This window comes from Callorhinus ursinus, unplaced genomic scaffold (assembly GCF_003265705.2).
Source record: "Callorhinus ursinus isolate GAN/ISIS: 27379988/994484 unplaced genomic scaffold, GSC_fseal_2.0 scaffold82, whole genome shotgun sequence".
Lineage (NCBI taxonomy): Eukaryota > Metazoa > Chordata > Mammalia > Carnivora > Otariidae > Callorhinus > Callorhinus ursinus.
Window position 1 is genome coordinate 1,482,975 of NW_027397144.1, and position 25,476 is coordinate 1,508,450.

A 25,476-nucleotide genomic window follows, 5' to 3' on the forward strand; every position below is an offset into this window, starting at 1 on the left:
GGGGGGGGGGGGGGGGGGGGGGAGTTTATCTTGAGAGCACTCACCGCAGCCTCCCGGGTGACCCCAGACATGGGGAGCAGACAGAGCCCAAGAGAAAGTGGACATCCAGGCTAAAGTTTATTCCAAGCGGACAGTGGTGGATAGAAAATCTTTGCCCGAGGGCAGATTTTTCACTGGGGGGGGGGCGGGCGAAGGTAGGTGTGGCGTATGTCCCAAAGACAGTGGGTGGCTTAAGGCCGAACTTTGCCTGTCCCTTAAATTCTAACCCCAACAGCCCAAACTGCCCGCATCAGGCCCTTTATCAAAGCCTGCAGACCTCTGGACGGCCAGAAGGAGAAAGCGCTGGTTCGCTAATTCAGACGAGGGTGTGCACGACTGATGGCAGGTTCCCTCAGAGGGCATGAATGGTGCCATCTGAGGCAGGGGTCACCCACCTCACACCGTCTGAGTTCATCCCACACAGAAAACTGACCGGATCTCCTCCTCCGCATTCGCTCCTGACGCGCCCTCTGCCACGGGCGCCTGCTGAGACCCCCGAGGTAGCTGGCTCTCCTCCTGGCTGCTCCTGGCCACCGCCGTCCCCGAGGGCCGGGGCTGGGGGGCTTCGGCCACACTTGGAACCTTCTCCTTTGGCTCCGGGGCCTCACTCTCTGTGCTCTCGTTGTCGGAAAAGTTCTCTGCTGTGCTCGAGTCCTCAGATGAGGACTCGTACCTGGGAAGGAAGGACGGACAGGTGGAGTGAGGAGACGCAGCAGATGGGACAGGACATGGGCTCTGACCGCGTGACCTCTCTGCACCTTGGTTTCCCCATCTGTTAAATGGGAATAATGGCAGTATCGGCCTCACAGGGCCGTGGCGACGTGCCTTACAGCACCGGGCACGCAGGAAGCGCTCAATAAACACTAGCTAGCACTGCGATCCTGCTTGGGGTGGGTGGGGGCAGAAATACTGCTCTCACCCTCTACTCTTCAGTACCTCGTCTCCCTTGGCCCCTTATGCAGGTCTAACCGCGTCAGACCCTCACCCCACTGCAAACAGGTCCCTCCTGTGCTTCTTGCTGCCTCTGGACAGAGTCTAAGCTTTGGGCCCAGCATTCAAAGTCCCCAGACCATCCCTGTCTACCACTCCTTATGGCTCTGGCTTCTCATGCGTGTGGCTTCCTCCTCCCACCTCTGAGCCTTTGTCCAGGCTGTGCCCTCCCAACCCCCACTCTTCACTCTGCTGGCTCCTGCTCATCCTGCAGCACACTCGTCCCCTCCTTCAGTGTCTCCCCTGGGGACATCAACGCCTCCCCCCGCACCCTGCACTGCCAAGTGTCCCCATCCCCCATCACCGCTCCAACCACACTGGGTCTGAACTGTGTGCCAGTGCCTGAGGCCCCACTGGACTGGGAGCTCCGTCCGGGTAGGAAGCCAAGCCCAGCACCTTCTGCGGACTAGCACAGACCAGCGGCCACAGCACAGGCTTGGGAGTCTGACCACCGGGGCTGACTCCTCGTCGCCGTGTGAGCTACAGCAAGACATCCGGCCCCGGAGTGCCTCAGTGTCCCAACCGTCTACCGCGCCTTGCTTAAAGGAGTGAATCCAAGTAAGGGGCCTAGGCCAGGGTGCATTCTTGGACATGAACAAACCAGGGAACAATCAGAAGGGTAGAAGCTGAGGAAAGGGTGGGAGCGTGGGGTGGGGTGGGGGGCTCCTCTCACCCGCCATTGACCCCCACAAATTGCAGGCTCCTCCGGTGGGCCGCGGGGTCTGCGGACTCCTCTCTGCGTTTCATGATGGACCGCACGCCTGTCGGGGGCTCGCCTGGGGGGCGGGGCAGGTGGTGTTGTTAAGAATCTCCCAAAGCCAGACCCTATGCCCAGGCCTCCAGGGCCCCGTCCCCCTCGGCGGCCACCCCCACTCACCTGCACCCCCTGCCTCCTCTGACTCACACGAGGCTGCTTGCCTGGTGGGCTCCGTGTTAGCAGCCTCGCGGGCGCCCATTCCACCCGCATTCTTCTCAGGCTGTGCCAGGGGGGTCACCGCCACTCCTGGGGGTGACGAGGATGACTCTGCCAGAGCCCGTGGGAGCCCTGCAGGGGCAGGAAGAGAGGTGCTCACCGTGGGTAACAACGTGGGTCACATACCCCGGGCCAGGCGTTCGGAGGGCTGAGGCTTGTGTTGCTTCGTCACATCTTCCCAGCCCATGAGATTCTGGTTGTTCCAGATAAGGAAACTGAGGCACAGAGGGTTGCCTGAGGTCACCCTCACCCTCTGAGCAGCAGAATCGGATTCCAACAGCCTGTGCTGGCAGCTGATCAGGGACCGGGAAGAAGACACTGTGACTACAATCCCGGCTTGTGACCAGCCCCCCCCAACATCACACTGAGTGTTATCTGGAAATAAGGTTTGATCACAGCCAAGAGTCCCCGGCATGGTAGGGACTCAACTCTCCCATGAACAAGCTGTGTGACCTCAGGTAAGTCACTTAACCTCTCTGTGCCTCAGGAGAATGACATCTCCTCCATCATGGCGTTGTTGTGCAGACTGAAGACGGCGACATGGGGGGAAAGGGCTTAGGACAAGGCCTGGATGTCAACAGTGCTCAAGGATCATTTGTTAACTCAAGAGCGCCGGAAGCACTACTTAGATAAGATTTACTAGTATTTTAACAAAAGCAAGGTTGTTCTTCTGAACTTTAAGCAGGTAACACTTAAACAATCAGGAAAAAGAAATAATAAGGGTTACTAGAAAATAAATGTTTTTTAAGATTTTATTGATTTTTCTGAGACAAAGTGAGCAAGAGAGAGCACAGGCAGGGGCAGAGGGAAGAGGGAGAAGCAGGCTTCCCGTTGAGCAGGGAGCCTGATGCGGGACTCAGTCCCAGGACCTTGGGATCATGACCTGAGCCAAAGGCAGACACTTAACCGACTGAGCCACCCAGGGGCCCCGGAAAATAAAAATTAAAACCCACCCAGGTAGGGTACCTGGGTGGCTCGTTCAGTTAAGCATCTGATTCTTGGTTTCAGCTCAGGTCATGATCTTGGGGTCATGGGATCGAGACGCGGGTCAGGACCTGTGCTCAGTGCAGTCTGCTTGAGATTCTCTCTCTCCCTCTGCCCCTCCCACCCCACTCACATGGACGCACGTGCGCGCACGCTGGCTCTCCCCTTCTCTCTCTCAAATAAATAAATAAATAAAATCTTAAAAAAACAAACAACCCATCCAGGTAGATCTTCAGTTTGGGAAGATGAAAATGTTCTGGAAATGGACGGTGGGGATGGTCACTCAACAATGTGAATGTGCTTAGTGCCCCTGAACTGGACACGTTAAAATGGTTAAGATGGGGGCGGGGCACCTGGCTGGCTCAGTCGGTGGAGCATGCGACTCTTGATCTCAGGGTCATGAGTTAAAGCCCCACGTTAGGCATGGAGCCTACTGAAAAAAATAATAAAATAAAAGAAAATAAAATGCTTAAGATGATAAGCCTTATATCATGCATACGTTATCACAATTTGAAAAAAACACCCAGCTTGGGCAGAGGACAAAGGTGACTCTGTGGGCACTAGGTCTCAAGGGTGCCCACTGCCCACGTGGCAGTGGGGGCAGCAGGGAGCTCCAGGCCTGGATCACCAGCCTGGGAGCCAGGAACAGAAGTGCCACCATGAGTGGCTGTCCCCATCTCAGAACCTGCTCAGGTTCCCCCAGGCCACGTGTGGCTTCTGTGCCCCTGCTTCCCCAGGACGTCTCATTTCTACCCCTGGCCACAGGCTCTGCAGACCAATTCCTTTCAATTCCTTTTAACTTTTTTTTGACAGGCACAGTGACTACTTCCTCAAGTCCATGACCACTCAGAGTTAAGAGCAGACAGTCACCAGTCAGCACAAGCAAAGCATGAAGAACAGAGGAGACACAGCCACAAATGGGTTTGACGGCGCCCAGCCCAGGGTGTGGCCGGGTCTGGCCGCTTCCAGGGCCGTAGCCTGAGCCCCTGTGGGGAACCAAACACACACTGGGGTTTCTATGCGAGTCTTTTTTTTTTTTTTTTAAGATTTTATTTATTTGACAGAGAGAGACACAGCAAGAGAGGGAACACAAGCAGGGGGAGTGGGAGAGGGAGAAGCAGGCTTCCGGCGGAGCAGGGAGCCCGATGCGGGGCTCGATCCCAGGACCCTGGGACCATGACCCAAGCTGAAGGCAGACACCCAATGACTGAGCCACCCAGGCGCTCCTATGTGAATCTCCTGATTTCCTTTTTTAAACTCTGTCAATAAATTCACATCCAACAAACAAAATCACTCCGTGGCCCAGTGGGATGTGTCAGGAGGCAGATGGGCCAGTTCACCGTCTCAGTGATTGGCCCCAAACTCTAGATTCCTAATTTCAATGCCGGGGAGGGTCAAAAAAATCAGGTGAAACAACATTTTGCGCAGTGAAAGCGGTGGGTCACAAAAGGACAAATACTGCAGGATTCCACTTTTGTGAGGTCCTCAGAGGGGTCACATTCACAGAGACAGGAAGTGGATGGTGGGTGCCAGGAGCCGGGGGAGGGAACGGGGAGTCGGTGTTTAACTCAGACAGTTTCAGTTTGGGAAGATGGAAAAGTTCTGGGGATGGATGCTGGAGATGGCTGCACAACAGTGTGAATGTGCTTAGGCCACTGGACACTCGAAAATGGGTCACATGCTAAGTTTAATGTTATGTGTATTTTACCACAATTTTTTAAAAGTGGAGGAAAAAAAAAAAAAGAAATAGAGCAGCCCCATAGCCCATTCTGCCCCAAGGGAAGAGCAGGCCAAATGGGGCAAAATGATACCACAATTTACATGGGGGAACCGAAGTCCACAACCAGCTAAGACAACTTTACAAAAAAGGGCAAAGATGGGGAACCTGGCTGAAGAGAGAGTAAAACGTTCCAAACAGCCACAATGGCCCAACAGCAGGCATTGCTGAGGGAGCTGGGGTTAAGACAAAGGGGTTTCCACAAATTGGTGGGAAAGTTGGTCTCTGGGGTGTGATGCTGGGAAAAGCAGCTTACTCAACCCAAGGGGCGGGGGGGGGGCGGAAATCAAGCTAGATCCCTACCTCACACCTTCACACAAAAACTCTGAAGGATCAATGTAGCTACCAGAAGCTACAAAGCTACAGGAAGAAAATGTAACAGAATATCGGGGGCCTCAGGAAGGGGAAAGATTCCTTTAAAAAAATTCCTCAAAGATGGGGCGCCTCGGTGGCTCAGTCAGTTAAGTGTCTGACTCTTGATTTTAGCTCGGGTCATGATCTCAGGGTTGTGAGATCAAGCCCAGAATCAGGCTCTGCACTGAGCACGGAGCCTGCTTAAAATTCTCTTTATCCCTCTCCCTATTCCCCACGCTCTCCCTCTCTCTAAAAACAAACAAACGAACTCAAACTACATATGAAAAACACAAGATGATCTCACTTACATGTAGAATTGGAAAAAACCAAACTCCCAGATGCAGAGAACAGAGCGGTGGTTTGCAGAAGCAGGGGGTGAGGGAATAGGAGAAGGGGGTCAAAAGGTAGGAATTTCCAGTTATGAGATAAATAAAGCCTGGAGATGTCCTGCCTAGCATGGGGACTATTAACTAATAATGCTGTGCTGTACATTTGTAAGCTGCTAAGAGAGCAGACCTTAAACATTCTCATCACAAGAAAAAGCCTGTAACTCTGAGCTGACAAATGTTAACTAAACTTACTGCGGTCATCATTTTGCAATATATACAAATATCACTATTTGTATACCTTGAATGGGTATAATAATGCTACATGCTAATTATATCTCAAAACCTGAAAAAAATTAAAAATTAAAAAAAAAGAAAAATACAATGGATTTAACTGTACCTGACATGAAGATTTCTACTTGATTAAAAAAAAAAACAAAAAACAGGGGCGCCTGGGTGGCTCAGTCATTAGGCGTCTGCCTTCGGCTCGGGTCATGATCCCAGGGTCCTGGGATCAAGTCCCACGTCGGCCTCCCTGCTCAGCGGGGAGCCTGCTTCCCCCTCTCCCTCTGCTGCTCCCCCGGCTTGTGCTCTCTCTCTCTCTCTTTCTCTGTCTCAAATGAATAAATAAAAATCTTTTAAAAAATTAAAAATAAAAATAAACAAAACAAAAACAACCCTCACAGACAGTTAAATGAGGGGGCGCCTGGGTGGCTCAGATGGTTAAGCGTCTGCCTTCGGCTCAGGTCATGATCCCAGGGTCTGGGATAGAGCCCCGCATTGGGCTCCCTGCTCAGTGGGGAGCCTGCTTCTCCCTCTCCCACTCCCCCTGCTTGGTTCCCTCTCTGTCTCTTTGTCAAATAAATAAACTTGTAAAAAAAAAAAAAAAAAGACAAAGACAAAGTTAAATGATAGAAGAATGCACATTATGGGAAGATACTCACAATGCCAAAAATGACCAAGGGATTATCTTCTAGAACAAGATTCAATAAACTTTTTCTGTAAGGCACCAGACAATAAATATTCTCAGTTATGTGAGCCATAAGGGTCTCAGTGGCAAAAGCAGCCCTGGACAGTATGCAAATTAATGAGCATGGCTGAGTCATGATAAATTTGAATTTCATATAATTTTGCTCATGTCACAAATGTTGTTCTTCTTTTCATATCGTTCAACCATTTAAAAACATAAAAACCATTCTTAGCCTTCAAGCCTATAAAAACAGGCAGTGGGCTGGATTTGGCCCAAAGGCTGCAGTTTGCCAACCCTGATTCTGGAATATGCCAGAACTTCTCAAAATTGTCCGAGGAAAAATGGACAAAGGCTATGAATAAGTGATCCACAGAAGAATCTTATTAAACATAGATGGTGATGCCCAATCTCACCAAAAAAAATCAAAGAAATGCACATTAAAACGAGGAGATACCACTTTGCGCTAGTGTCAGATGGGCAAAACATGAGACAAAACTTTGTGCCGGTGGGTATGTGGGGAAATGGGCACCTCGGATCCAAGCGTGGCTGGTGGGAGTGGGGACAGGAAGAGTTTTCCCAGAAAGGATCGGACAAAACGTGGAGTGAAGTGGTGAATTCCCTGTGATTCAGCAACCCCAGGGGAGGTGACACTTGAAGACAGTGCCGTCACTGCTCATGACAGCCAGGAGCTGGAAGGCACACAGGTGCCCACCGACAGGGCACAGAAAAGAAAACTGTAGCACGCCCCTAGGGCAGAAGGCGACGCAGTCATTACAAGTGACAAGCCCGAGGTACAAGCATCAGGATGGAGAGTTCAAAAAGAGTGTACAGAGAGGAAAAAAAGAGAAAGAAACAGCAAGATTTCTTCTTCGGAAATCACAATACCATTTTAGGAAATCAAGCATGCACAGAGCATATTTTTCAAGGACACTGAAATGTCTAAATAAGCTTTTGGAAGGTGGATTGTGAGGAATGATATTACATGGGCTGGGGGGGCGGGGAGCATGAATGGCATAGGGCAGGGGTTGGCCAACTACGGACCGTGGGCACGATTTTTGCATTTTTGATGGTTGGAAAAAAACAAAGAAGAATGCTATCTGGGATATGTGAAAATTACATGAAATTGGGGCGCCTGGGTGGCTCAGTCGTTAAGCGTCTGCCTTCAGCTCAGGTCACGATCCCAGGGTCCTGGGATCGAGCCCCACATCGGGCTCCCTGCTCCGCGGGAAGCCTGCTTCTCCCTCTCCCACTCCCCCTGCTGTGTTCCCTCTCTTGCTATCTCTCTCTGTCAAAAAATAAATAAAATCTTTAAAAAAAAAAAAGAAAGAAAATTATATGAAACTGAATTTCACACAGCCCCACTTGTCCTTTTATATATTGTCCACGCTTACATGCTACACAGGCAGAACCGGGGCACTAAACTCATCAAAATGCATACATTAAATATGCAAAAAATACTTTTACATATTATAATAAAGCTTTAAAAAAAAAAAAAAGAACCAAGCAGAACTGAGCCGTCACAACAAAGATCATACAACCCTCAGCACTGAGGATGGAAGGAGAAGGTGGAAAAAGAATCAAGTAAAACGAGAGGGTTGGCGTGCACAGACCGACGGAGCTGGTCGCTGTGAGCTGAAGAATTTAGATGAACTAGGTTTGGGCCTCCTTCGGGCCAAAAGACATTTTTAAAAATGTAAACCACTCAGCCACCCAGTGTGGGAAGGGAGTGAGGCCACAGGGGAATAAAGCAAGTTGGCAACAGACGTCATGGGCCCCAAAAATGGTCTTCCAGGGGCGCCTGGGTGGCTCAGTCGGTGAAGCATTTGCCTTTGGCTCAGGTCATGATCCCGGGGTCCTGGGATCGAGCCCCACAACAGGCTCCCTGCTGCTCAACGGGGGAGCCTGCTTCTCCCTCTCCCTCTGCCCCTCTCCCCTGCTTGTGCTCTCTTGCTGTCAAATAAATAAAACCTTTAAAAAAATATGGTTTTCTAGAAACCTGTCCTGAGAAAACAGAAGATGTGAGGGGTTTCCACAGGAGGATGTCTGCGTGGCACGGATGACAGCAGAGACTGATGTGGCTTTTCAGGAAATACGGCATCCCAGGAATTTTTAATGACGAGAAGAAATGCCTCTGGGATCATGTTAAATCCAAAAAACTAAAGGCGTAGTTTGAATTCTGGCCTTATGAACAGTGGGCAACCACCCTAGGCCTCCGTTTCCTCATCTGTAAAATGGGGATGAAAACACTGCCCAAAGCATCCGCATCCGGGTGGCTTGGGGAGGTAAATGAGTTAAAATATGAAAAGAGCGTCTAAAAATGCCCTGGCCCCTTGGTGAGGCTGCCTAACTGCTTTTCAAAGTCAAGTAACACAAAATGACGCTTTCCATCAGCATCAGTTCCCTGTTGCCAGGCTTGAAAAATACGTATTATTTTCTGCATTAAAAATTTCGGAAGGAAAGAAGAAGTGCTGACAACAGCTGCGTCTGGGCGGTGGTGGGTTTACTGGGGTTTTGCTTTGTGTTCCAGATTCTTCTGTTACTTCCCAAATTTTCCACAAAGAGTATGAATTGCTGTCAGAGGAATATGTTTCGAAAGGGAGCAAAGGACATTTCAAAGCCCTGGAGCCCCCACGGATGTACATGCCCAGCTGCCCCTTCTCTGCTGCGGTGGCGCCTTTGGAAGGTGCGGGGGGCGGGAAGGGACCCGGGGAGGTGTCCAGGCCTCTGCCTGCCTCACCCACCCGAGTCAGCCTGAGGGGAAGGCTGCTTCTCACCCTCCCCGCCCTTCGGCTGCAGTGAGGGAATTCTAGATGGCAGAGAAGTCCTCCTTGCCACCGCCTCCTCCAGGGAGTACTCCCAGATCTACCCATCAAGCTGGCCGACCTGAACACATAGTTGGAATGTTTGTCAAGTTCTGTACTATCTAATTTCATTTTTCACAGTGCTTCTCCCAAGTCTACAAGCCCTACAGGACCCACCTCTGATGCCCTGCCACCTCCAGACCTTGCTTCTCCAGCCTCATTCTATTCCAGCTGGTTCCACACCTTGATGTGCTCAAGGCAACTCCTCACTTCGGGACCTTTGTCCCTGTTGTGAACACTCTTCTTCCCACCTCCATGCCACCTGCCTGCCTCTTCTCTTTCATGTCTCAGTTCAAAGAGCCAACAGCCTGACGCCACACGGAACACTCGATAAAAACTGACGCATTAAACCTCACACTGATCTGGTGACACCGGGCTGTCAGGACCCCCGATTTGCAAATGAGGCACACAGAGGTCAAGTAACTGGCTCAAGGGCACAGAACTAGGAAACAGCGAAATCAGAATCGGAACCCAGACCACCACCCCATCCAACTACTGCCTGCCCTGTGCCCCTGTTTTATCTGCTTCAAACACGTATTCTCTGAAATAATATTTCTTCAGTTATTTATTATTAGGACTTCACGGGTTTATGGCACAGGCTCTGTCTATCGTGTTCACTGCTGTGTCCCCAGTGCCTAGAAGAGTCTGGCACATAGCAGACATTCAATAAAAGTCTGCTGAATGAAAAGACACTAAAATGAACTGCGCACTGCAGTTCTGCTCAAGCAGAGCCGAGACTGGGGCTGGCTGCAGCAAGAAGGAGTTAAGTGAGACACAAGAAAGAACTCTGGGGGGCAGCAGCCTGCACAGAGTGGGAACATCACTATGTCTGTGTGTCCTGCAGGCAGGCAGCCCCATGGCTGCCCTAGGTGGCATGACTGGAATGAAGGCTGCCTCTCAGAAATCCCAAGGCTGAACTGGGCAGGGCCCTTGGCTGGGGGCCAGAGTCAAAGGGCCGGGAGTTTGTGATGGACACAGAACAGAGGAGTGGTGTCCGGAGCTGGCCAGGAACAACACGGAAAAGCAAGAAAACACAGCTGGGTCCCCACCCTCCAGCTTGTGCCCTCGGGTCCCGCCATGGGGCTCTGACATTCGAGACTGGGTTGAGGGCCTGAGCTGCACCTTTGAGCCCTCTGACCTTGGTCTAGATCCTGGCTCAGCCACTTCCTGGCTGTGTGACCCAGGGCCAGTACAACTTTTCCCTGAGCCTCAGTTTCCCCAGCTATAAGCAGAATTAGCCTGAAAATTATCAAAAGCAGCAACAAGCAGGGACTGAGGGTTCACTGTGCGCATTAATTCACATGAGTCCTAGAGGTGGGGACTATCACTACGCCACTTACAGATAGGGAAGCTGAGGCTCAGAGAGGTGAAGTCCCTCACCTAGGGCTACATCAAGATGTAGAATTTGAACCCAGGTGGCTTGATTATAAAGCCCCATACTCTTTAGCCTTCCACGAGTGAAACCCTTAGCATGGCACCTGGCACTAGGCTAGCGCTTGATAAAGAACAACTGTCATTATTATGAATCATTCCGACAGCTTCTCCCAGGAGCCCAAGGGTAGCAGTGGTGGGGCAACTGTCATTTTGCAGATCCCACATCCTCTTCCCTGGCATGCAGACTCAGCACTTCTGCCAGGGGGGCACCCCTCTGTTTTCTCAAAGGCCACCGGACTTGGTTGGGGCTCCTCTACCCCCAGGATCTGGGGTCGGGCAGTGAGGGACACCGTGATTGGCTCCGTGATGGGTACATGACTGCCACCGGCCAATGAGGGGTACCCCTGGGATTTTTTTATGGGCACTATTTGGACTGAGAGGCTCCCTTTCCACTGAGATGGAAGGACAGATGCCTGGAGTGGTGGGGCCACTTTCACTCACCTGAGAAAGACGACTCCAAGGCGCACAGAAGAAGTCAGAGATCCTTGATGATACTGGAGCACCTAGATCCAGCTATACCTAAAGTTGTCCCTAAGTTACGTGAACAATACATTTCCTTTTCCTCGCCTAAACTGGTCTGAAGTTGGGTTTCTGCCATTCACTGAATAAATTGGGTTTTTTTTGGCCCAACGAACCAATAGTCTTAGGGACCCTCCCTCAAATACCTCCTGTTTTCTGGATACTTACAACATACTAGACATGAAAACGCACACTTAATCAGATACCTGATTTTTCCGCATGCCTCCCTACAGCACAGAATCAGTGGTACAACTGTCCCCTTTTTTGCAGGTGAACAGACAAGAGGCTCTGAGAGCCAGAGTGGTTGGTCTGCTGGAAGGCCAGGGCTGGGGCTAGACCTTGGCATTCAGAGGAACAAAGAGGACCTCTCCACCACCCTCCCCCATCCACTATGGCTCACCTGTTGTCCCATCGCAGCTTCGTTCCGTGATGCTGATCTTTTTCACCAGGTGGACGTTGCCAGTGGGCACGTTGCCAGTGGATGCTGGGAATGCTGTCTCTACCACCTCATGGCTGCGGAACACAGCAGGGCTCTCGACCCTTCCAGACGTCGCCAGGGACCGCAGCCCCGTCCCATAGGGCTCCAGACTCTGGGCCCGCTGTGCAGGGGCCCCGGCGGCTGTACTGGCCACCACCTCCACCTCCCGAGGGCCCTCTACCACCCGGACAGTGTCCACACGGATGGGGCTGTCTGGTGGGGGCCGGGGCCGGGGCTGGGGCTGGGGGTCAGCCTGCCGGGCCTGAGCTGCTTGCAGCTCCCGGAGGGTTTTTTTGAGCTGGGTCTCCAGCACGGCGACCTGAGCGGCAAGGGCTGCCTCCCCATCGGGCACCCCCAAGTCCCGCTCCCGGACCCAGGTGCCCACGCTCCGGGTCTCGAGAGTCACCGGGTCCTCGGGGGGCTCTGGGAGGTCCAGGCAGAGCTCGCTGCGGCCCCGGGCCCCTGTGGGATGGCCCAGGAATTTCTGGCTCTTGAGCTGTACTGTGAGCTGCCGTTTCTCCTCCTGCAGCACAGAGAGCTTCACCTGGAGCACCGGGATCAGCTTCACCTGCTCCTCCAGCTGCCGCAGCTTCCGCAAGGCACCTGCCATCTGTTCCCGCACGTGGGCCAGGTGCCCGGCGCTGGGAGGCACAGGTGTGGACAGTCCTGAGCCCCGTGGTGTCGGGGGTGGCAGCCCCACGCCCACCAAGGAGCTGGTGGAGCCTGCCGCGCTGGGGGTCAGGGAGCCCAAGCCAGTGGGCGCAGCCGCCTGGTCCTCCAGGCGGCGACGGGCGTCCAGCAGCGTGCGCTCCACGCGCGGGTTGAAACCGGCTCGGGTCTCCAGGGCACCGTACTGCGGGTAGAAGCCACGGCCACAGTAGGAATAGGCCGAGTGGCGGCTGTCCCCACTGGCATTAGAGCACAGAGACTCGGTGGATGTCCACCAGGAGCCAGGACCTCGGGGCAGTGAGCCGAGGCGCGGCCGGCGCTGCACGGCCACTCGCCGGAGCGTGTGGCCTTTCTCGATGTCATCCACGTACTTGAGAAAGTCCAGGTCGAGGCGGTAGCCGTAGGGCGTCTCCACGGAGTACGGTGGGTCAGGCTCCCTGGCAGGGAAGGTAGGTGGGGAGGCTGGGCCAGGGGTCCCTGGGGCATGAAGAAAGACCAGGGTGAAGACTCACATCCCTGGGAGAGTCAAGGTTTATTTGCCCAAGGGATGGGAGCCCACTGGGTGCTCAACCGTGACTCCAGTCTCAAGGCAAGGCCCTGTCCCCCTCTCAGAAACCCTCAGGGCAGGCCTGTGCCTACTCCCTCAACACCCCCAGCACAGGGACCTGTGTCTCTACTCAGACCAGCCCCTTTCCCTGAAAGACTGTCTCCCCCATCAGACCCTCCAGGGTAGAGCCAAAAGGTCCTCATTCAGGCCCTCTGGGCAGGGCTGTATTCTACCCTCAACAACACCCCCCACCTCCTCCTCCCTGGCCTCTACCCCTGAGGCAAGCCATATCTTTCTCCCAGACCCCAAGGCAGAGCCCCTTCTTTCTGAGACCCCTGACCTGGGAAGGGGGCTGGCACGTGCAGGACTTGGGCCATCCTCTGGTCTGCAGATGCTCCTCAAGAGTCACCTGGGGCCTATGACTCAGATCACCTGCAGCACCGGCTGAGGCGTACCTGGGAAGAGGGGATATTGGAGCCTGGAGTCGGGGGGAGGGGATGTGGTCACCCCTCCCCCACAACTGTCCCCCTTCCACCCCCCCTCACCTTCCCCGAGTCCGGGACCCTCTCATAGGAATACACCCGGCCTGGCTTGTGGAAAGGGGTTGGGGGGGAGGGCCCCCGAGGCCTGGAACAAAGAAACCAAACCTCACGGCCTGCCTGCACATCTGTCCAGCCCCTGGACAGGCTCCAGCTGCTCCCACAGCCCCGCCTCCACAAGGCCCTGGGCCGGGGGGCCCCAAGCCCGACAGGCCCCACCCTTCCTGCACCCCTCCTCTCAGCCCAGGCCAGAAGCTGGCTACGGGGACAGATCGGGGCTGAGGTGGGCAGGGGGCTGGGGCACTACGTGGGGGACAGTCTTCCTGCAGAGATCCGAGAACACGGGAGACACAGGGGCACAAGGAGAGATGGAGCTCAGGGTAGGGGACCCCAAAGCAGAGCGGGGTCAGGCCAGCCAGAGTGGGGGGGGGTAGGGAAAGTTGAGGGGAGGCAGTGAGGAGCAAAGCCTTTCCTCTTTATGGAAACAATTTTCTCTAAAAATAAACAGTTTTGCTGCCGGGCTACACGAGAACTTCCTGCCCCCCCAGGATGCGTCCGGCTCAGGGGCGCAGCAGGGATAGAAGGCCGGGTGGTGGCCAGGGAAGTCGTGGGGGTGGGGGGGGGAGGAAGTAAGAGAGGATGCTTGGAGGCTGCAAGAGGGAGGGACAATCAAAGCCTCTCACTAACCTCTCCTCAGCCCTGGAGACCAGCCAGGACCCTTTTGTCCCCACCACTCAGCCTGAGCTTGGCCAGTCCTTTCTGCTGTCTGACCTCCAGCCACCCTGCTCCAGAGGCCCCATCCCGTCCCACCAAGGAGGACTCTCTCTGGCCTACGGGTGCCAGGGCAGTGGGTACCTGGGAGGATGGGCCAAGCGGGGCACCTGCCGGGCATGAAGGCGAGGCTGGGGCTCCAGGGGCGGCCAAGCTTGTCCTCTCCTCACACCCTGCTCGCCTCTTGCTTAGTCTCTCCACGTCTCTCCGCGTCGCTCCGCATCCGTCTGTGTCTCGCTCCACTTCTCTCTCCCTCTCTCTCTCTCTCTCTCCACGTCTCTGTCTTTCAACGCCTGGAGCACAGTCACCAATTGTATGAAATTCGGTTTTCCACCTGCTTGGAGGTTCACCCCCTACACACCACGGAGGTGATCAAAAGTATTTTTCGGAGACCTGAGAGAGACTGGTGGCAGGAAGCAGAATTGGAATAGCCTGTGGGGGCCCCTGGAGGTGAACAGCGGTGGGGCAAACAATGGTGATAAGTGTAATAATCACCCCAGCCGCTCCTTTGATCACAACAGTCCCATCAGGCACTCGGTTACTGCCCTGTTTTGGAGACAGAGAAATGTCCAATGACTTGCCCAGGGTCACCAGAGGAGGAAGGGGCCGGGTCTGGACTTGAACCTAAGCCTGGCAGATTCCCCACTGCCAGGGCCACACCACTCTCACCCCCAACTCCACATCCCTCTGCCCATTTCCCAGACACAGAGACTGAGGTCTGAGAGTGTCCAGTCATCTGACCACCCTCCAGGTGCGAGGATGACTCCAGGTCTAGAAAGCAGATGGAGGTGGGGAGTGTGGTGGCTGAAGCCCCCCTCCCCGTATGGGACCCCTGGGGTGCAGAAAAGGAAACACCAGGTAGGAGAGAGATGGAGAAAAAGGGAGTCGGGACACTCCCAGAGGGGACAGGTAAGGGGGCGCGGGGTCCCGGGCCGACCCGAATGTCCGGCGAGGTCTCCCTGAAGCCCCCCTGCCAACCAAACCCGGACGTCTCTGGGGTCTCCCCGCCCCAAAGATGGGGGCAAGGGTGACCCCGCCCTGTGCAGGGAGGGGGCGGGGCCTGCGGGGTCCCCGGCTAATGGCAAACAGCTGCCGCTCCCCACGCCGGCCCAGCCGCCAGGCCGAGGCCCAGCCCGGCCGGACGCCCGGACGCCTTCCCGCCGTCTGGGGCCTGGCTCGGCTCGGCCACCGAGGAGGGCGAGAGGGGGCAGCGCGGGGGTAGGGAGGTAGAGAGCAGAACCGAGGTGGGAGAAAGAGGCAGAGGGAGGGCAATGATGCGGGAAAGGGGCAGGGCGAGAAGTACAGATGGAGGAGGATGGGGCCGGGGGAGAGAAGCAGGGCCGGGGTCAAAGACGGGGGAGGGGGGACAGAGACGCGGGGAACGAGACACTCAAAGTCGGGAAAGTTTGGACCTAGACGATGGCGTTGGAAGCAGCAGCTCGTAGAGAACGGCGAGGTCGCGCCCCGGGATTGGGGGTGGGTGGGGTGGGGACCACGCTCGAACCCCGAACCGGACTCGAACCCCGACCCAACCTCGGGTCCTACTCGCCTCGCGCGCTCCGGCCGCCGCAGTCCCTGCGTCCCGCCGCCCGTGCGTCCTCCGCGCGCCACCGCCCGGCCGCCCGGCCCTCGGCGGTGGCTCCGCCCCCGCCCTGCCCCCTCCGGGCCGGCCCCGCCCCCAGGCGCCCGCAGCCCGGGCCGCCGTGGAGGGGGTGCCGGGAGAACGCGATCGCACCTGGACCGCAGGTGTGTGTCTGTGGGTGTGTTCGCGCGCGCGCAAGGGGTCCGGTGTCGTCCTCTCGCCCCTCCTCCCCGAGTCCCCAGAGCATGGTCCCCGCCACCGCTGCAGCTGGGCGCTGCGGGGGGCGGGAGGGGGCGGGGCTGGCCGAGGCCCAGCTCCGGGAGGGCGCGGGCGGCGGCGGCGGCGGCGGGAGGTCACCCTTCCCCCATTTCCCCCCCCCACTCTTCCCCCCCCCCCCCCCGCCGAGGGCTGGAAGCGGCCCAGCACAGGCCTGGTACGGGGTGGCGTGACTGCCGCGGGGTGGGGAGTGGGGCTGGGTCAGTGCGAGGCTGCGCAGGCAATGGCTAAACCGGACCTGGGCTCCAATCCCCACCAAGCCTCTAACTGCCTGGTGCCTCATTTTCCCCACCTGTAAAACAGGGTTAAGAATGCTTCCTACCTGATAATGGCATTGAGAAAATTCACTAACTAGGAGGCAGGGGCCTAATGGAGGTCACAAAGGCCCCATAAATGGGGTGGTGTCTTTTTAGGAGCCATTTAGCGCAGTGCTGAGTCCTCTGCCAAGAGTTTAATTAATGTTACTATTATTTCCCATGGGCACGTGACATTATTTGTGTGTTGCCTCCTCTACTAGAATGTCAGCCCCACCAGGTTAGGAATTTGCATCGGTTGTCACTGCTGTGTTCCCGGCACCCAGTGGGTTCTCAGAGTCTGTCAAAGATCAGGGTGTGTGGGTGCGCTCATGACCCAACTCCCAGGATCCACATCAAACAGGCTGCTCATGAAAACCACTTTAAATTAGAAAAGGTAAGAAACATCAGTGCACACAGATGGGAACAGAGGAACAGAGGGCCCAGCCCCACGTGAATATGATCACCCCACAGCCCAGTGTGCCAGTGTGGGGGAGAATCCTGGGAAGGCACAGACAGTTGAGGCCAGGGTGATGGTTCTTCTGGGTGTGGCTTCAGGCCATGCAGGGCTCAGAGGTCGGCCTTCCGGAAACTTGCTCTGTTTAAGGAGTTCCTGGGGGAAGGATGAGGTGGGTCAACATGGCCAACTCCATAATGCTCATCAGCCTCCCTCCACCCCCTCCTCTTCTAATTAGGGACTCTGCTCCTTTCCCATCCATTCTGATCTGGCCACGAGTTCACAGAATCTCTCTTGGAATCTCCCACCAAAGCTAAGAATTGTGCCCATTTTACAGATGCGGAAATCGCGGCTCAGGAACGTGAAGTCACATGTCTGGGAAATGACCTCGCCAGGATCCGAAGTGGCTGCCGGGAGCCTGCCCAGCACTCATGTCCCCCTAGTTGCATGTTTGTGCCACGTCGTGAGCATGCGTGCTGACACGCACGTATAGGACAGCACCCATCTGTGCCCGCCTCTGCCCTCTCGATGGATGGGGGGCCGGGGTCAGGCACCTGAGGCCCACTGTGGTTGGCGCCAGCAGTTGGGGCAGGCGCTGGGTGAGCAGCGGCTGCAGAGCCTCCCGTAGGCGGCCGTAGTTGCGCTCTAGCTCACGGTGGTACTCCTTCTGGTCTGGTCCTATCAGGGCCTTGTTCTTCCGCAGGGCATCCTCACACCTGGGAGACAGAAGGCAGGAGAGGCTCGGGGCTGGCAGTCAGGAGAAGGCAAGACTGGAGGTGGGGGGCAGTCCATGGGGGGTGGGGTCAGGAGCTATAATGCGAGTCTGCTAGGTAGAGGAGACTTAATGAGAACCAGAGAGGCGGGAGCTCCATAATGGACATCCCGGATACAGAGAGGCTGTATGAAGTCAGGAAGGCAAAGAGCCCATAAGCGGGGCTTGGAGGGGTCAGGCCTACTTCTTGCAGAAGTCCTTGAAACACAGCCGCAGCTTGTTATGGTGCCTGAAGAGTTTGGGGTCTTCTGGGATCTCTGCCAAAAATACCTGGGCCACCTCCAGGGGACCCTGCAGGGTGAGAGGGGCTCATGAGGGTGTCCACATGGCCTCTGGGGTGCCTCAGGCAGCCTGCCTGCCCCACTGACTGTACCTGGTTCACAGTGGGCCCCACAGAGCCCTGCAGCACCATCTGCAGCATCTTGGCATCGGGCGGGTCCTGCTCGGTGGCGAAAGCCAGCTCCCTTGTCTTCTTCTGCATGTCCTCAATGGCCACCTCCACTGGTGTCAGCACTGTCTGTTGGGGGGGGGCGGTTGGCAGGCACTGACTGGGGCCCGAAGATGTCCTGACCCAAGCCGGCCCAGAGCAGCCTGGACCCCTGCTGGGGGTGGAGTGGGGTTCCAAGAGGCTGTGTCATGAACAGGGTGTGGGGACGTCTGCCTGCCTGGGTCTGGCGGTGGAGGGGGGGGGGTCTGGTCTCAGCCTCCTGTCTGGCTCTGGGGACTTTGGTCTGATTATGATCTAGCCTCCAGTTGGCTAGGTCGGGGAGTAGAGGTTTGAGTCTGAAGATTGGTGTCTAGGGGTTGGAGTTTGGGGTTCTCTCACCAGCCTGGGTCTGGGGTACCCGGGCCTCCCTTGATCTTGGGTCTCGGCCTCTCCCCTCCCTGGGCCGGGGGCCTCTGCCCACCTCCTCCCGGTGGCACACACGGATTCGCGTCTTGATGTAGGGGAAGGCGTGATCTGTGCTGAGCAGAGTCTTGCGCTTGTGCTGTTCCGGCAGCTCCCCGTGGGCACGCCCGTCAGGTGTGAAGGGCGTGCAGAACAGGAAGGTGCGCAGCCCGTAGTTGCGGTCGAAGTAGGTCACCCGGTCCTTGAGCTCATAGGTGTCGAAGTGCGGTTCCACGTAAGTAATCTGGATGTAGGCCTGGGACGCGGGGCTCAGGTATGAGGCTCCCACAGTCCCAGTACACACACTTGGGGCTTGCCAGCCTCCCTGCAGGGCCCCATCCCTGGAGAAAGGGGATTTGGACTTCCTTGGGTCTGGGAGCTTTAAATCTGGGGTTCTCACATCTCCCAAAGTCTCGAGTTTGAGAATCTCCCAAAGAGAAGGATTTGGGGGTCCCCGAGAGAGAGAAGCTCTGAAGTTTGCCAGAGAAATAGGATTTGAGGGTCCCCAGGCAATAGTACTTTTGAGTCTCCCTGAAGATAGGATTTGGGGGTCCCCTGGGATGGTCAGGAGCCCTCACCTTCTGTGGGTCAAGCTTGGTCTTGTCCACGGGGTTCGAATCTTTGACAATCTCGACCACGTCCTCCCCAAACCTCTCCGTGTAGAACTCCTGGGGACATGGGGCTGACTCGGGGCCATGGAGGAGCAGCGGCCCCCGCTCTGCCCCAGCACAGCCCAGTGCCCATCTACCCCCTACCGCTGGGACGTGCCTCCAGCCGGTGTGAGATCTCGGCCAGCTTCGTGATGGACGGCTCCTTATACACAAACTCCTGCTCGTCCAGGTCACCGAAGCGGGCACCATAGAAGCCCACACGGAAGTATGTCCCGAACACACGCTGCATCTGTGAGAAGGGGAGCTGTGGCCCGGGACGCCCCCCTTGGAGGCTCCCTTGACCCAGGGATGCGTGGCCCTGAGCCCCCAAGTGCAGAAGAGGTGGGCAGGGCCAGGGAGACCCCAAGAACATTAGGTCACAGGCACAGCTGGGGGGACCCTGAGACCCAGACGATGGCCAGCTGCCCACACCCTCACTTGTTCTCCCCAGCCTTTGTCTCCTGCCTCCCCCAAATCTTTGTTTTCGTTCAACACAAGCCGCTGCTTTCTGATTATCCCTCTCATCCCGTGCAGTTCTTCAGAGTCTGGATCTCAATATGAAATTAGGACTAGGGCTCTGTTGCTTACAGCTGTGTCCTCAAGGCCTACGGGGCTGGGTATACAGCAGGTGCTCAATAAATGCTTAAGTGGCTGAGGCAATGCATAGCCCTCTGGGACAGAGGCTCTGGCTTCCTTGTTCCAGGGCACCCCCCACCCCCAACAGGTATACTACCCTCCACCAGAAAGGAAAAGGGTAGCTCCATGTTCACTCACCACGGCCGATCCAGGCAGAATAGGGCAGGCACAAGGGTATTGGTAGGGGAGGGAGACACAAAGTCATGGGAGAGGTCAGAGGTAAGAGCCCCCAACCCCCAGGATCCTGGTTATACTGCCCCATGAGTACCATTCTTCGGGCAGAGACCAGAGATCTCTCTCTTCCCCCTCCTTCTCTCCGGGGAAGGAGGGGACCTGCCCGTCCTACCCGGCCCCCACCCAGCCCTCCCATCTTGGCTCTGGGTTCCTGCCTTCTTTGGCCAGAAAATTCTCCCCAAACTAGGAGATGCCTAAAAATAGACCCAAGTCGGGGAGAGGCGGGAGAGGGGGAGCACGAGATGGCAGTGAGGAGCAGAGATCCTGGGGGAAGCTGGAGGAGACAGTGGAGACAGAGACCCAGAGAGACAGAAAGAGTGTGCCCAAGACAGGGAGAGAGAAAGAGACAGGGGAAGAGACCATAATTTGAGACAAAAAGGAACACAAAGACAGACAAGGAGGGAGTCAGAGCCCCCCCTCACAGGCAGTGACCAAGCCGGCCCTGCCCGAGGGAGGGGTGTCTCTGGAGAGCTCCCAGCTGGGTGAGTCACAGGCTGCCCTTGGGATCTGGGGCAGGGAGGGGGACCTGGGGGAATGGGGGGAGATGTGGAGGGTGCGTCATTGCCCACTGAACACCAGCCCCTGTGGCCAGGCAGCCCTGTTCCTCCAGCACCCCCTGGTGGTCCCAGACCACTGCTGACCAGCCATCACGGGGGCCCCAGAGGTAGGTGGCCACTGGGCTGACTCACCTCCCAGCCAGAGCTCTGTGGGGGAGAGAAGGATCAGGGTCAGCTGAGCTGGGGTGAGGTGGGAGGTGGGGCCAAAGGCAGGGTCTGGGAGGGCATCCTGGGCCCACCTGGTGCATGATCTTGGTGAAGGCCTCCTGCAGTTTGCCATGCACGGCAGCCAGCTTCTTGTAGTCTCGGTGGGCTTCCAGGATGGGGATGAGGGTCTTGTAGACCTCGTTCACTGCCTCGTAGAGCCCGCCCTGGGGGTGAAGGCACATCAGGATTCCCAGCACCCCCCTTAGTTTTCTCTCCTGCTTGGAACAGCCCACCCTCTGTGCAACTACCCATCCTCTAGGGCTCCATCTTTCATCACCTCCTCCAGGAAGCCCACTCTGACCATCCTGCCCCAGATGGAACACCAGTCTTTCCACTCAGCCCCCACAGACCCCTCCATGGTCTGTACCATGCTTACTACGGACCAGGTGCTGTGTACATCTATACTTTACCCACGTTCCTTCATTTGTGGGAGGAGGTTTTTTTGTTTTTTGTCTTTCTTTTTCTTCATTTCTCAGAAAACTAAAACTCGGAGACATGGCTCCCCAGGGCCAGGACCTGAACACCAGCCCTTTTGGCCTGGTGCCCAAGACTTCCACACCCAGCTACCTCTTGGCATGTGATAATGGCCGCTCTTAAGTGCCCCTCACCCACAGCCAGCGCCAGCACAGCAGGCAGCCTGGGATGGTTTGCTGACCAACTGTGAGAGGTCTGTGTCTACCGTCCAATTTATTCCCAAGGCTTTTGTTTCTGAGCCTTTAACACAATGACAATAATGAAAACCCCACTAGGGGGCTGGCAACACAGAAAAGAATTCTCGCTGGAAAACCTGACCCTGAATCTGAGCAGGGCTCCAGATCTAATCATCAGTTCCCATAAACACAGGGGACTGAGGAACAGGTAAAGCAACACCACAGGGATGCAACCAGCCCTAAGCGGGCCAGAAAACCCTTGGAACAAGGGGTTTCTTTCAGGTCTCCAACAGGTGAAATGCAGGGGAAAACCCAACTGCTTTCACACAAACAAGCAAACTGGAAGAGAAAACCTTTTTACAACAGTGGACAATACAATGCCTGGGCCTCGACCTATCAAGGAAAACATTAAAAACCCTTATTGTACAAAGTGGGGAACTTATGCCCTGTCTTTTGTTCCTGTTTTCTTTCTTTGATTGAGAGAGCCTTAAGAGACTTGTCAGCCAGAGCCACTGTGGGTCTTACATAGATCCTGAGTCAAACGAACCAACTGCAGAAAGAAAATTGTTTCGAGATCGTCAAGGACATCGAAGCACAGACTGGTATAAAGAGCTGCATAAAAGGATTTCACTAGCGAGCCTGCACAGGGAGGTACTTGTGCAGGTGACAGTGTGATGAGTAGGGTTTGTTTGAAGCTGGAACTTCTCTGACTCCCAGCACACAGGAATCTCTGAGATCTTGTTAAAATGTAGGGTTGGGGGGCACAGGACTCTGCATTTATAACAAGCCCGCAGGTGATGCCCATGCTGCTGGTCCTCAGACCACACTGAGTAGGCAAGCTTTGAAAAAAAAACTCCAGCTGAACGGTCATGTTGGGTTTCATCAATCAATCTGTGAAAATTAAGATCTTGTCTTTTTTATGTACAAAAAAAATTGTGAAAATTAAGATCTTGTCTTTTTATGTATATACAAAAAAAAACCAAAAACCAAAAAAACCCAAAAACAAAAATAAAAAAAACAAACGCCATCAAAAAACCAAAACAAAAACCTAGAGGCAATGAGGAGTTGAAACAAGAGCGTGAAGACTGGTGGTTGCTGGATTTGAGTGCTGGGTGTGGGGTGGGGGGTGCAACCTTTTATGCGTGCTCGAAATTTTCTCTAATAGAAAAAAATTTAATAGCGGCTGAGTGTACGGAAGGCTAACTACGTCCAGGCCACGTGTTAAGGGTTTTACAGGGAGAGAGGCAGGTAACCCGAGCTTGTGAAGGTCCCCGTTGTCCTCAGTCAATCCCCTGCCCAGAAAGGGATCGGGCAGCAGCTTCACTGGGAGCCTCCAAGAGCAGGTACTGGGCCCGTCAGTAGCCCTGAGGACGCCACCCTGGCCCGAGCCCTGCGTTCTGCGGCCAGCCGCAGGCCTCACCATGGTGAAGTAGGCAGCCGCCTGCTCCAGCAGCCCCACCAGCCCCAGCTCCGTGAAGTGCTTCCCGGAACAGAAGCCCTCCTCGTCGGGGGACAGGATGTCATCGGAGATGGCAGACTCCTCCAGCACGTTGGATGAGATGTTCTGGGGTGGGAGGTGGCATCAGGCCTTGGCCCTGGCCCACGGGTGCCACGCCCTGCCCCATCGGGCCCGCCACTGCCCCCACCGGCTCACCTGGAAGGAAACACAGCCCACAGGCAGGTAGCGGCTGTCCTCCAGCAGGGCGAGGTACTCGGCCACCAGAGCAGCGGCGTGCACCATGCACTGGGCGGCCTCCGCGTGGTTGCCCAGTTCCGCGTGCTTCCCGGCCATGTTCTGCAACCACGTCAGCCGCAGGTCGGGGGAGCCCTGGTAGCCGCGGGCAATCCTGGCATACGGGTGGGCGCTGGTGAGGAGGATGGGGACTCGCCTAGCCCCCACTGGCCGCCCCTCGCTGGTCCACCCCCTTTGCTTGCTACCCCACCCATCAGCGGCGCTCACCAGCCGGGCCCCAAAGCTGGAATGTTAAGCCACGCCCCTGTTCCCCTTGCTCCTGGCCCCACGTCCCCGTGCACCAGGCCCCGACCTCCCACAGGCCCCCGCGCCTTCCCTAGCTCCATCACCTGTCCCCCGCCTCCCACTCCGCTACTTCTTCCCCAACACCCCTCACCTCTTCTCTAAATCACTTTGTTCCCAGACCTGTCACAGGTTAGCACCTCACCTGTCCCCCTCACTTGACCTTATTCTCCTCTGTCGTCCTCCAATTATGTTCACCTGGCACCCTTGGTACCGTTCATTTACCTGCCCTCCCCTGGTGCCCTCTCCTGCCTGCTCACCTGTCACCCTCCCCACCCACCCCGCCGCCACCTGTCTGTGGGTGAGAACAGCTGAAGGGCCCACCTGGCCCTCGTCACCTGTACATGAGATCAATGAGCATCTCCGGGTCCTCCTGATGCTCCTTCATCTTCACCGTGTCCGTCAGGATCATGTGCAGGTTGAACATCAGGTCCTGGACCTGGAGCGGGGAAGCGGCCGGGGACCATGAGGGCATCGAGACGTGACCGAGAGCCTTAGTGGCGGGGGTGGGGGTGAAGCAGGCGGAGCAAAGATGTAGGCTGAGGAAGGCATGGCAGGGCGGCCCGGCGGTGTCACCTGCTCGGCGAAGGTGCTGTCCCGCAGCCCCACGTCCTCCTCGGCATAGGTGAGGATGGTCTTGAGCGACCGTCTCAGGTGCTCTTCGCTGAAGCTCTGCGTTGTCCCCACCAGGGATGAGAGGGACATGGTCACTTGCATCTTCACGCGGGCAAAGTTCTACGAGGAGCCGGGAAGGAAGAGAACACCTGTGAGCCTGGGACCCTCACCCCCAGGGCCCGCTCGACCTGCCGACCTCTCCCCTCCCACCCTCCATCTACTGCACCAACACACCCCCGCCCCCGGCCGCCTCCCCTCCCCCCGAGCCTCCTGTGGACCATGGCCTCTGCCCGCCGCTCCCACTTACGTTGCCAATCTCGAAATTCTGGCGCATGAGGAGGTAGAGCGAGGCGCTGGCGTGCGTGCGGACGGTGCTGAGGCGGCTGCCACAGTGTCGCAACAGCCTCAAGCAAAGGTCCGCGCACAGCTCCGTGTCCTCCTCGAACAGCAGCTCTGGGAACTGCCCCCCCAGCGCAACACAGACACTGGTCAGCCCCTCCCCGTGGTGCCACCGAAGGCCCCTGATGGGGACTGCGGCAGGGGCGTCTGTATTCTGCCCCCTCTGGCCAAGCACAGTGGGCTTCAGAATCAGACACGGGGTTAGGCCCTTGCTGTGTGACCCTGGGGGGGGGGTGACTCTGCCACTCTGATCCTCAGCTCCCTCCTCTATAAACTATGGCTCAGGAGTGTCTGTCTCATGAAGTGGCTGAGCAGCATACAGCAGGTGCTCAGTGGGCTACAACAATTACTCAGGGCCCTGCCTGTCGAGCGGGGCTTACCTTGGACACCAGGGCTCGCTGTGTGGCCAGGCCGTGCTGCAGGAACAGGGCACTCTGGGCGCTGCCCAGACTATACAGCACAACCTTAAGCACTGCACCCAAGATGCTCTCCCGGGCCTCTGACAGCATCACTGTCTGCCAGGGGGTCGGGGAGAAAGGGGTCAGAAATCCAGCTGTTAGGGACTGAGCTGCTTCCCGGGTCAGGGAAAGAGAGATCACAAGGCACGGCGGTGGGGTCAGAGGTCAGAGAGATGCTGGCTCGAGCCCTACCTGCACGATGATCTCCAGTGTGTCCAGAACCACCAGGCTGGCCTCGGTTGCCAGGTTCCCGTCCACCAGGGCCTCATGTTCCATTTCATCCTTGGTCCTGGAGGGGATGGGAGGGGGCTGGGGGCTGAGCTCTCTGCCCCTCCCTTAGCTGCCCTAGGGGCAACCCGTTCTCCGGAAACTGGTCCGACCCCAGCGACCGACTTCCTGCCCACACCCACTTGTCCACGCGGTCCGAGGCCTGTCTCCAGTGCGTGATGCTCTTCCGCCAGCGGACATTCTCCTGGTTCCCAAACGGGCTCCTCTCTGAGATACGCAGGTGAGTGTTCGCAGACGTGCAAAAACA

The 25,476-nt window shown here is 56.3% G+C and overlaps 2 protein-coding genes and 1 long non-coding RNA gene across 14 annotated transcripts in view; 1 reads left to right on the forward strand and 2 right to left on the reverse strand.

Annotated features, from left to right (window-relative positions):
* KANK2 (KN motif and ankyrin repeat domains 2) overlaps positions 1–16,052 on the reverse strand; it is a 26,032-nt gene extending 9,980 nt beyond the window's left edge. For 2 of the 7 annotated variants that reach the window (XM_073887754.1, XM_025863042.2), the window contains exons 1-7: positions 15,781–15,890; positions 14,316–14,524; positions 13,262–13,376; positions 11,628–12,851; positions 1,907–2,074; positions 1,703–1,805; positions 473–712 (exon numbers count right to left, since the gene is read on the reverse strand). In XM_073887754.1, coding sequence (XP_073743855.1) covers positions 473–712; positions 1,703–1,805; positions 1,907–2,074; positions 11,628–12,851; positions 13,262–13,298 — 1,772 coding nt within the window. In that variant the 5' untranslated portion in view covers positions 13,299–13,376; positions 14,316–14,524; positions 15,781–15,890. Of the gene's footprint in view, positions 1–472; positions 713–1,702; positions 1,806–1,906; positions 2,075–11,627; positions 12,857–13,261; positions 13,377–14,315; positions 14,778–15,780; positions 15,894–15,966 lie in introns of those variants that run through there. The other 5 variants (XM_073887757.1, XM_073887758.1, XM_073887755.1 and 2 more) reach the window with 5 other exon arrangements.
* Positions 15,912–17,385, forward strand: LOC141371637 (uncharacterized). Its single transcript, XR_012376732.1, has 3 exons — positions 15,912–15,977; positions 16,607–16,779; positions 17,177–17,385. It is a non-coding gene; the product is annotated as an uncharacterized lncRNA (long non-coding RNA).
* Positions 16,752–25,476, reverse strand: part of DOCK6 (dedicator of cytokinesis 6) — a 41,403-nt gene continuing 32,678 nt past the window's right edge. For 3 of the 6 annotated variants that reach the window (XM_073887750.1, XM_073887748.1, XM_073887747.1), the window contains 16 exons: positions 25,352–25,436; positions 25,134–25,230; positions 24,864–24,998; positions 24,392–24,544; positions 24,046–24,204; positions 23,808–23,908; positions 23,089–23,281; positions 22,855–22,998; positions 20,817–20,948; positions 19,269–19,415; positions 19,079–19,168; positions 18,520–18,756; positions 17,985–18,128; positions 17,796–17,902; positions 17,394–17,555; positions 16,752–16,995 (listed from right to left, as the gene is read on the reverse strand). In XM_073887750.1, coding sequence (XP_073743851.1) covers positions 16,953–16,995; positions 17,394–17,555; positions 17,796–17,902; positions 17,985–18,128; positions 18,520–18,756; positions 19,079–19,168; positions 19,269–19,415; positions 20,817–20,948; positions 22,855–22,998; positions 23,089–23,281; positions 23,808–23,908; positions 24,046–24,204; positions 24,392–24,544; positions 24,864–24,998; positions 25,134–25,230; positions 25,352–25,436 — 2,129 coding nt within the window. In that variant the 3' untranslated portion in view covers positions 16,752–16,952. Of the gene's footprint in view, positions 16,996–17,393; positions 17,556–17,795; positions 17,903–17,984; positions 18,129–18,519; positions 18,757–19,078; positions 19,169–19,268; positions 20,547–20,709; positions 20,725–20,816; positions 20,949–22,854; positions 22,999–23,088; positions 23,282–23,807; positions 23,909–24,045; positions 24,205–24,391; positions 24,545–24,863; positions 24,999–25,133; positions 25,231–25,351; positions 25,437–25,476 lie in introns of those variants that run through there. The other 3 variants (XM_073887749.1, XM_025863041.2, XM_073887751.1) reach the window with 2 other exon arrangements.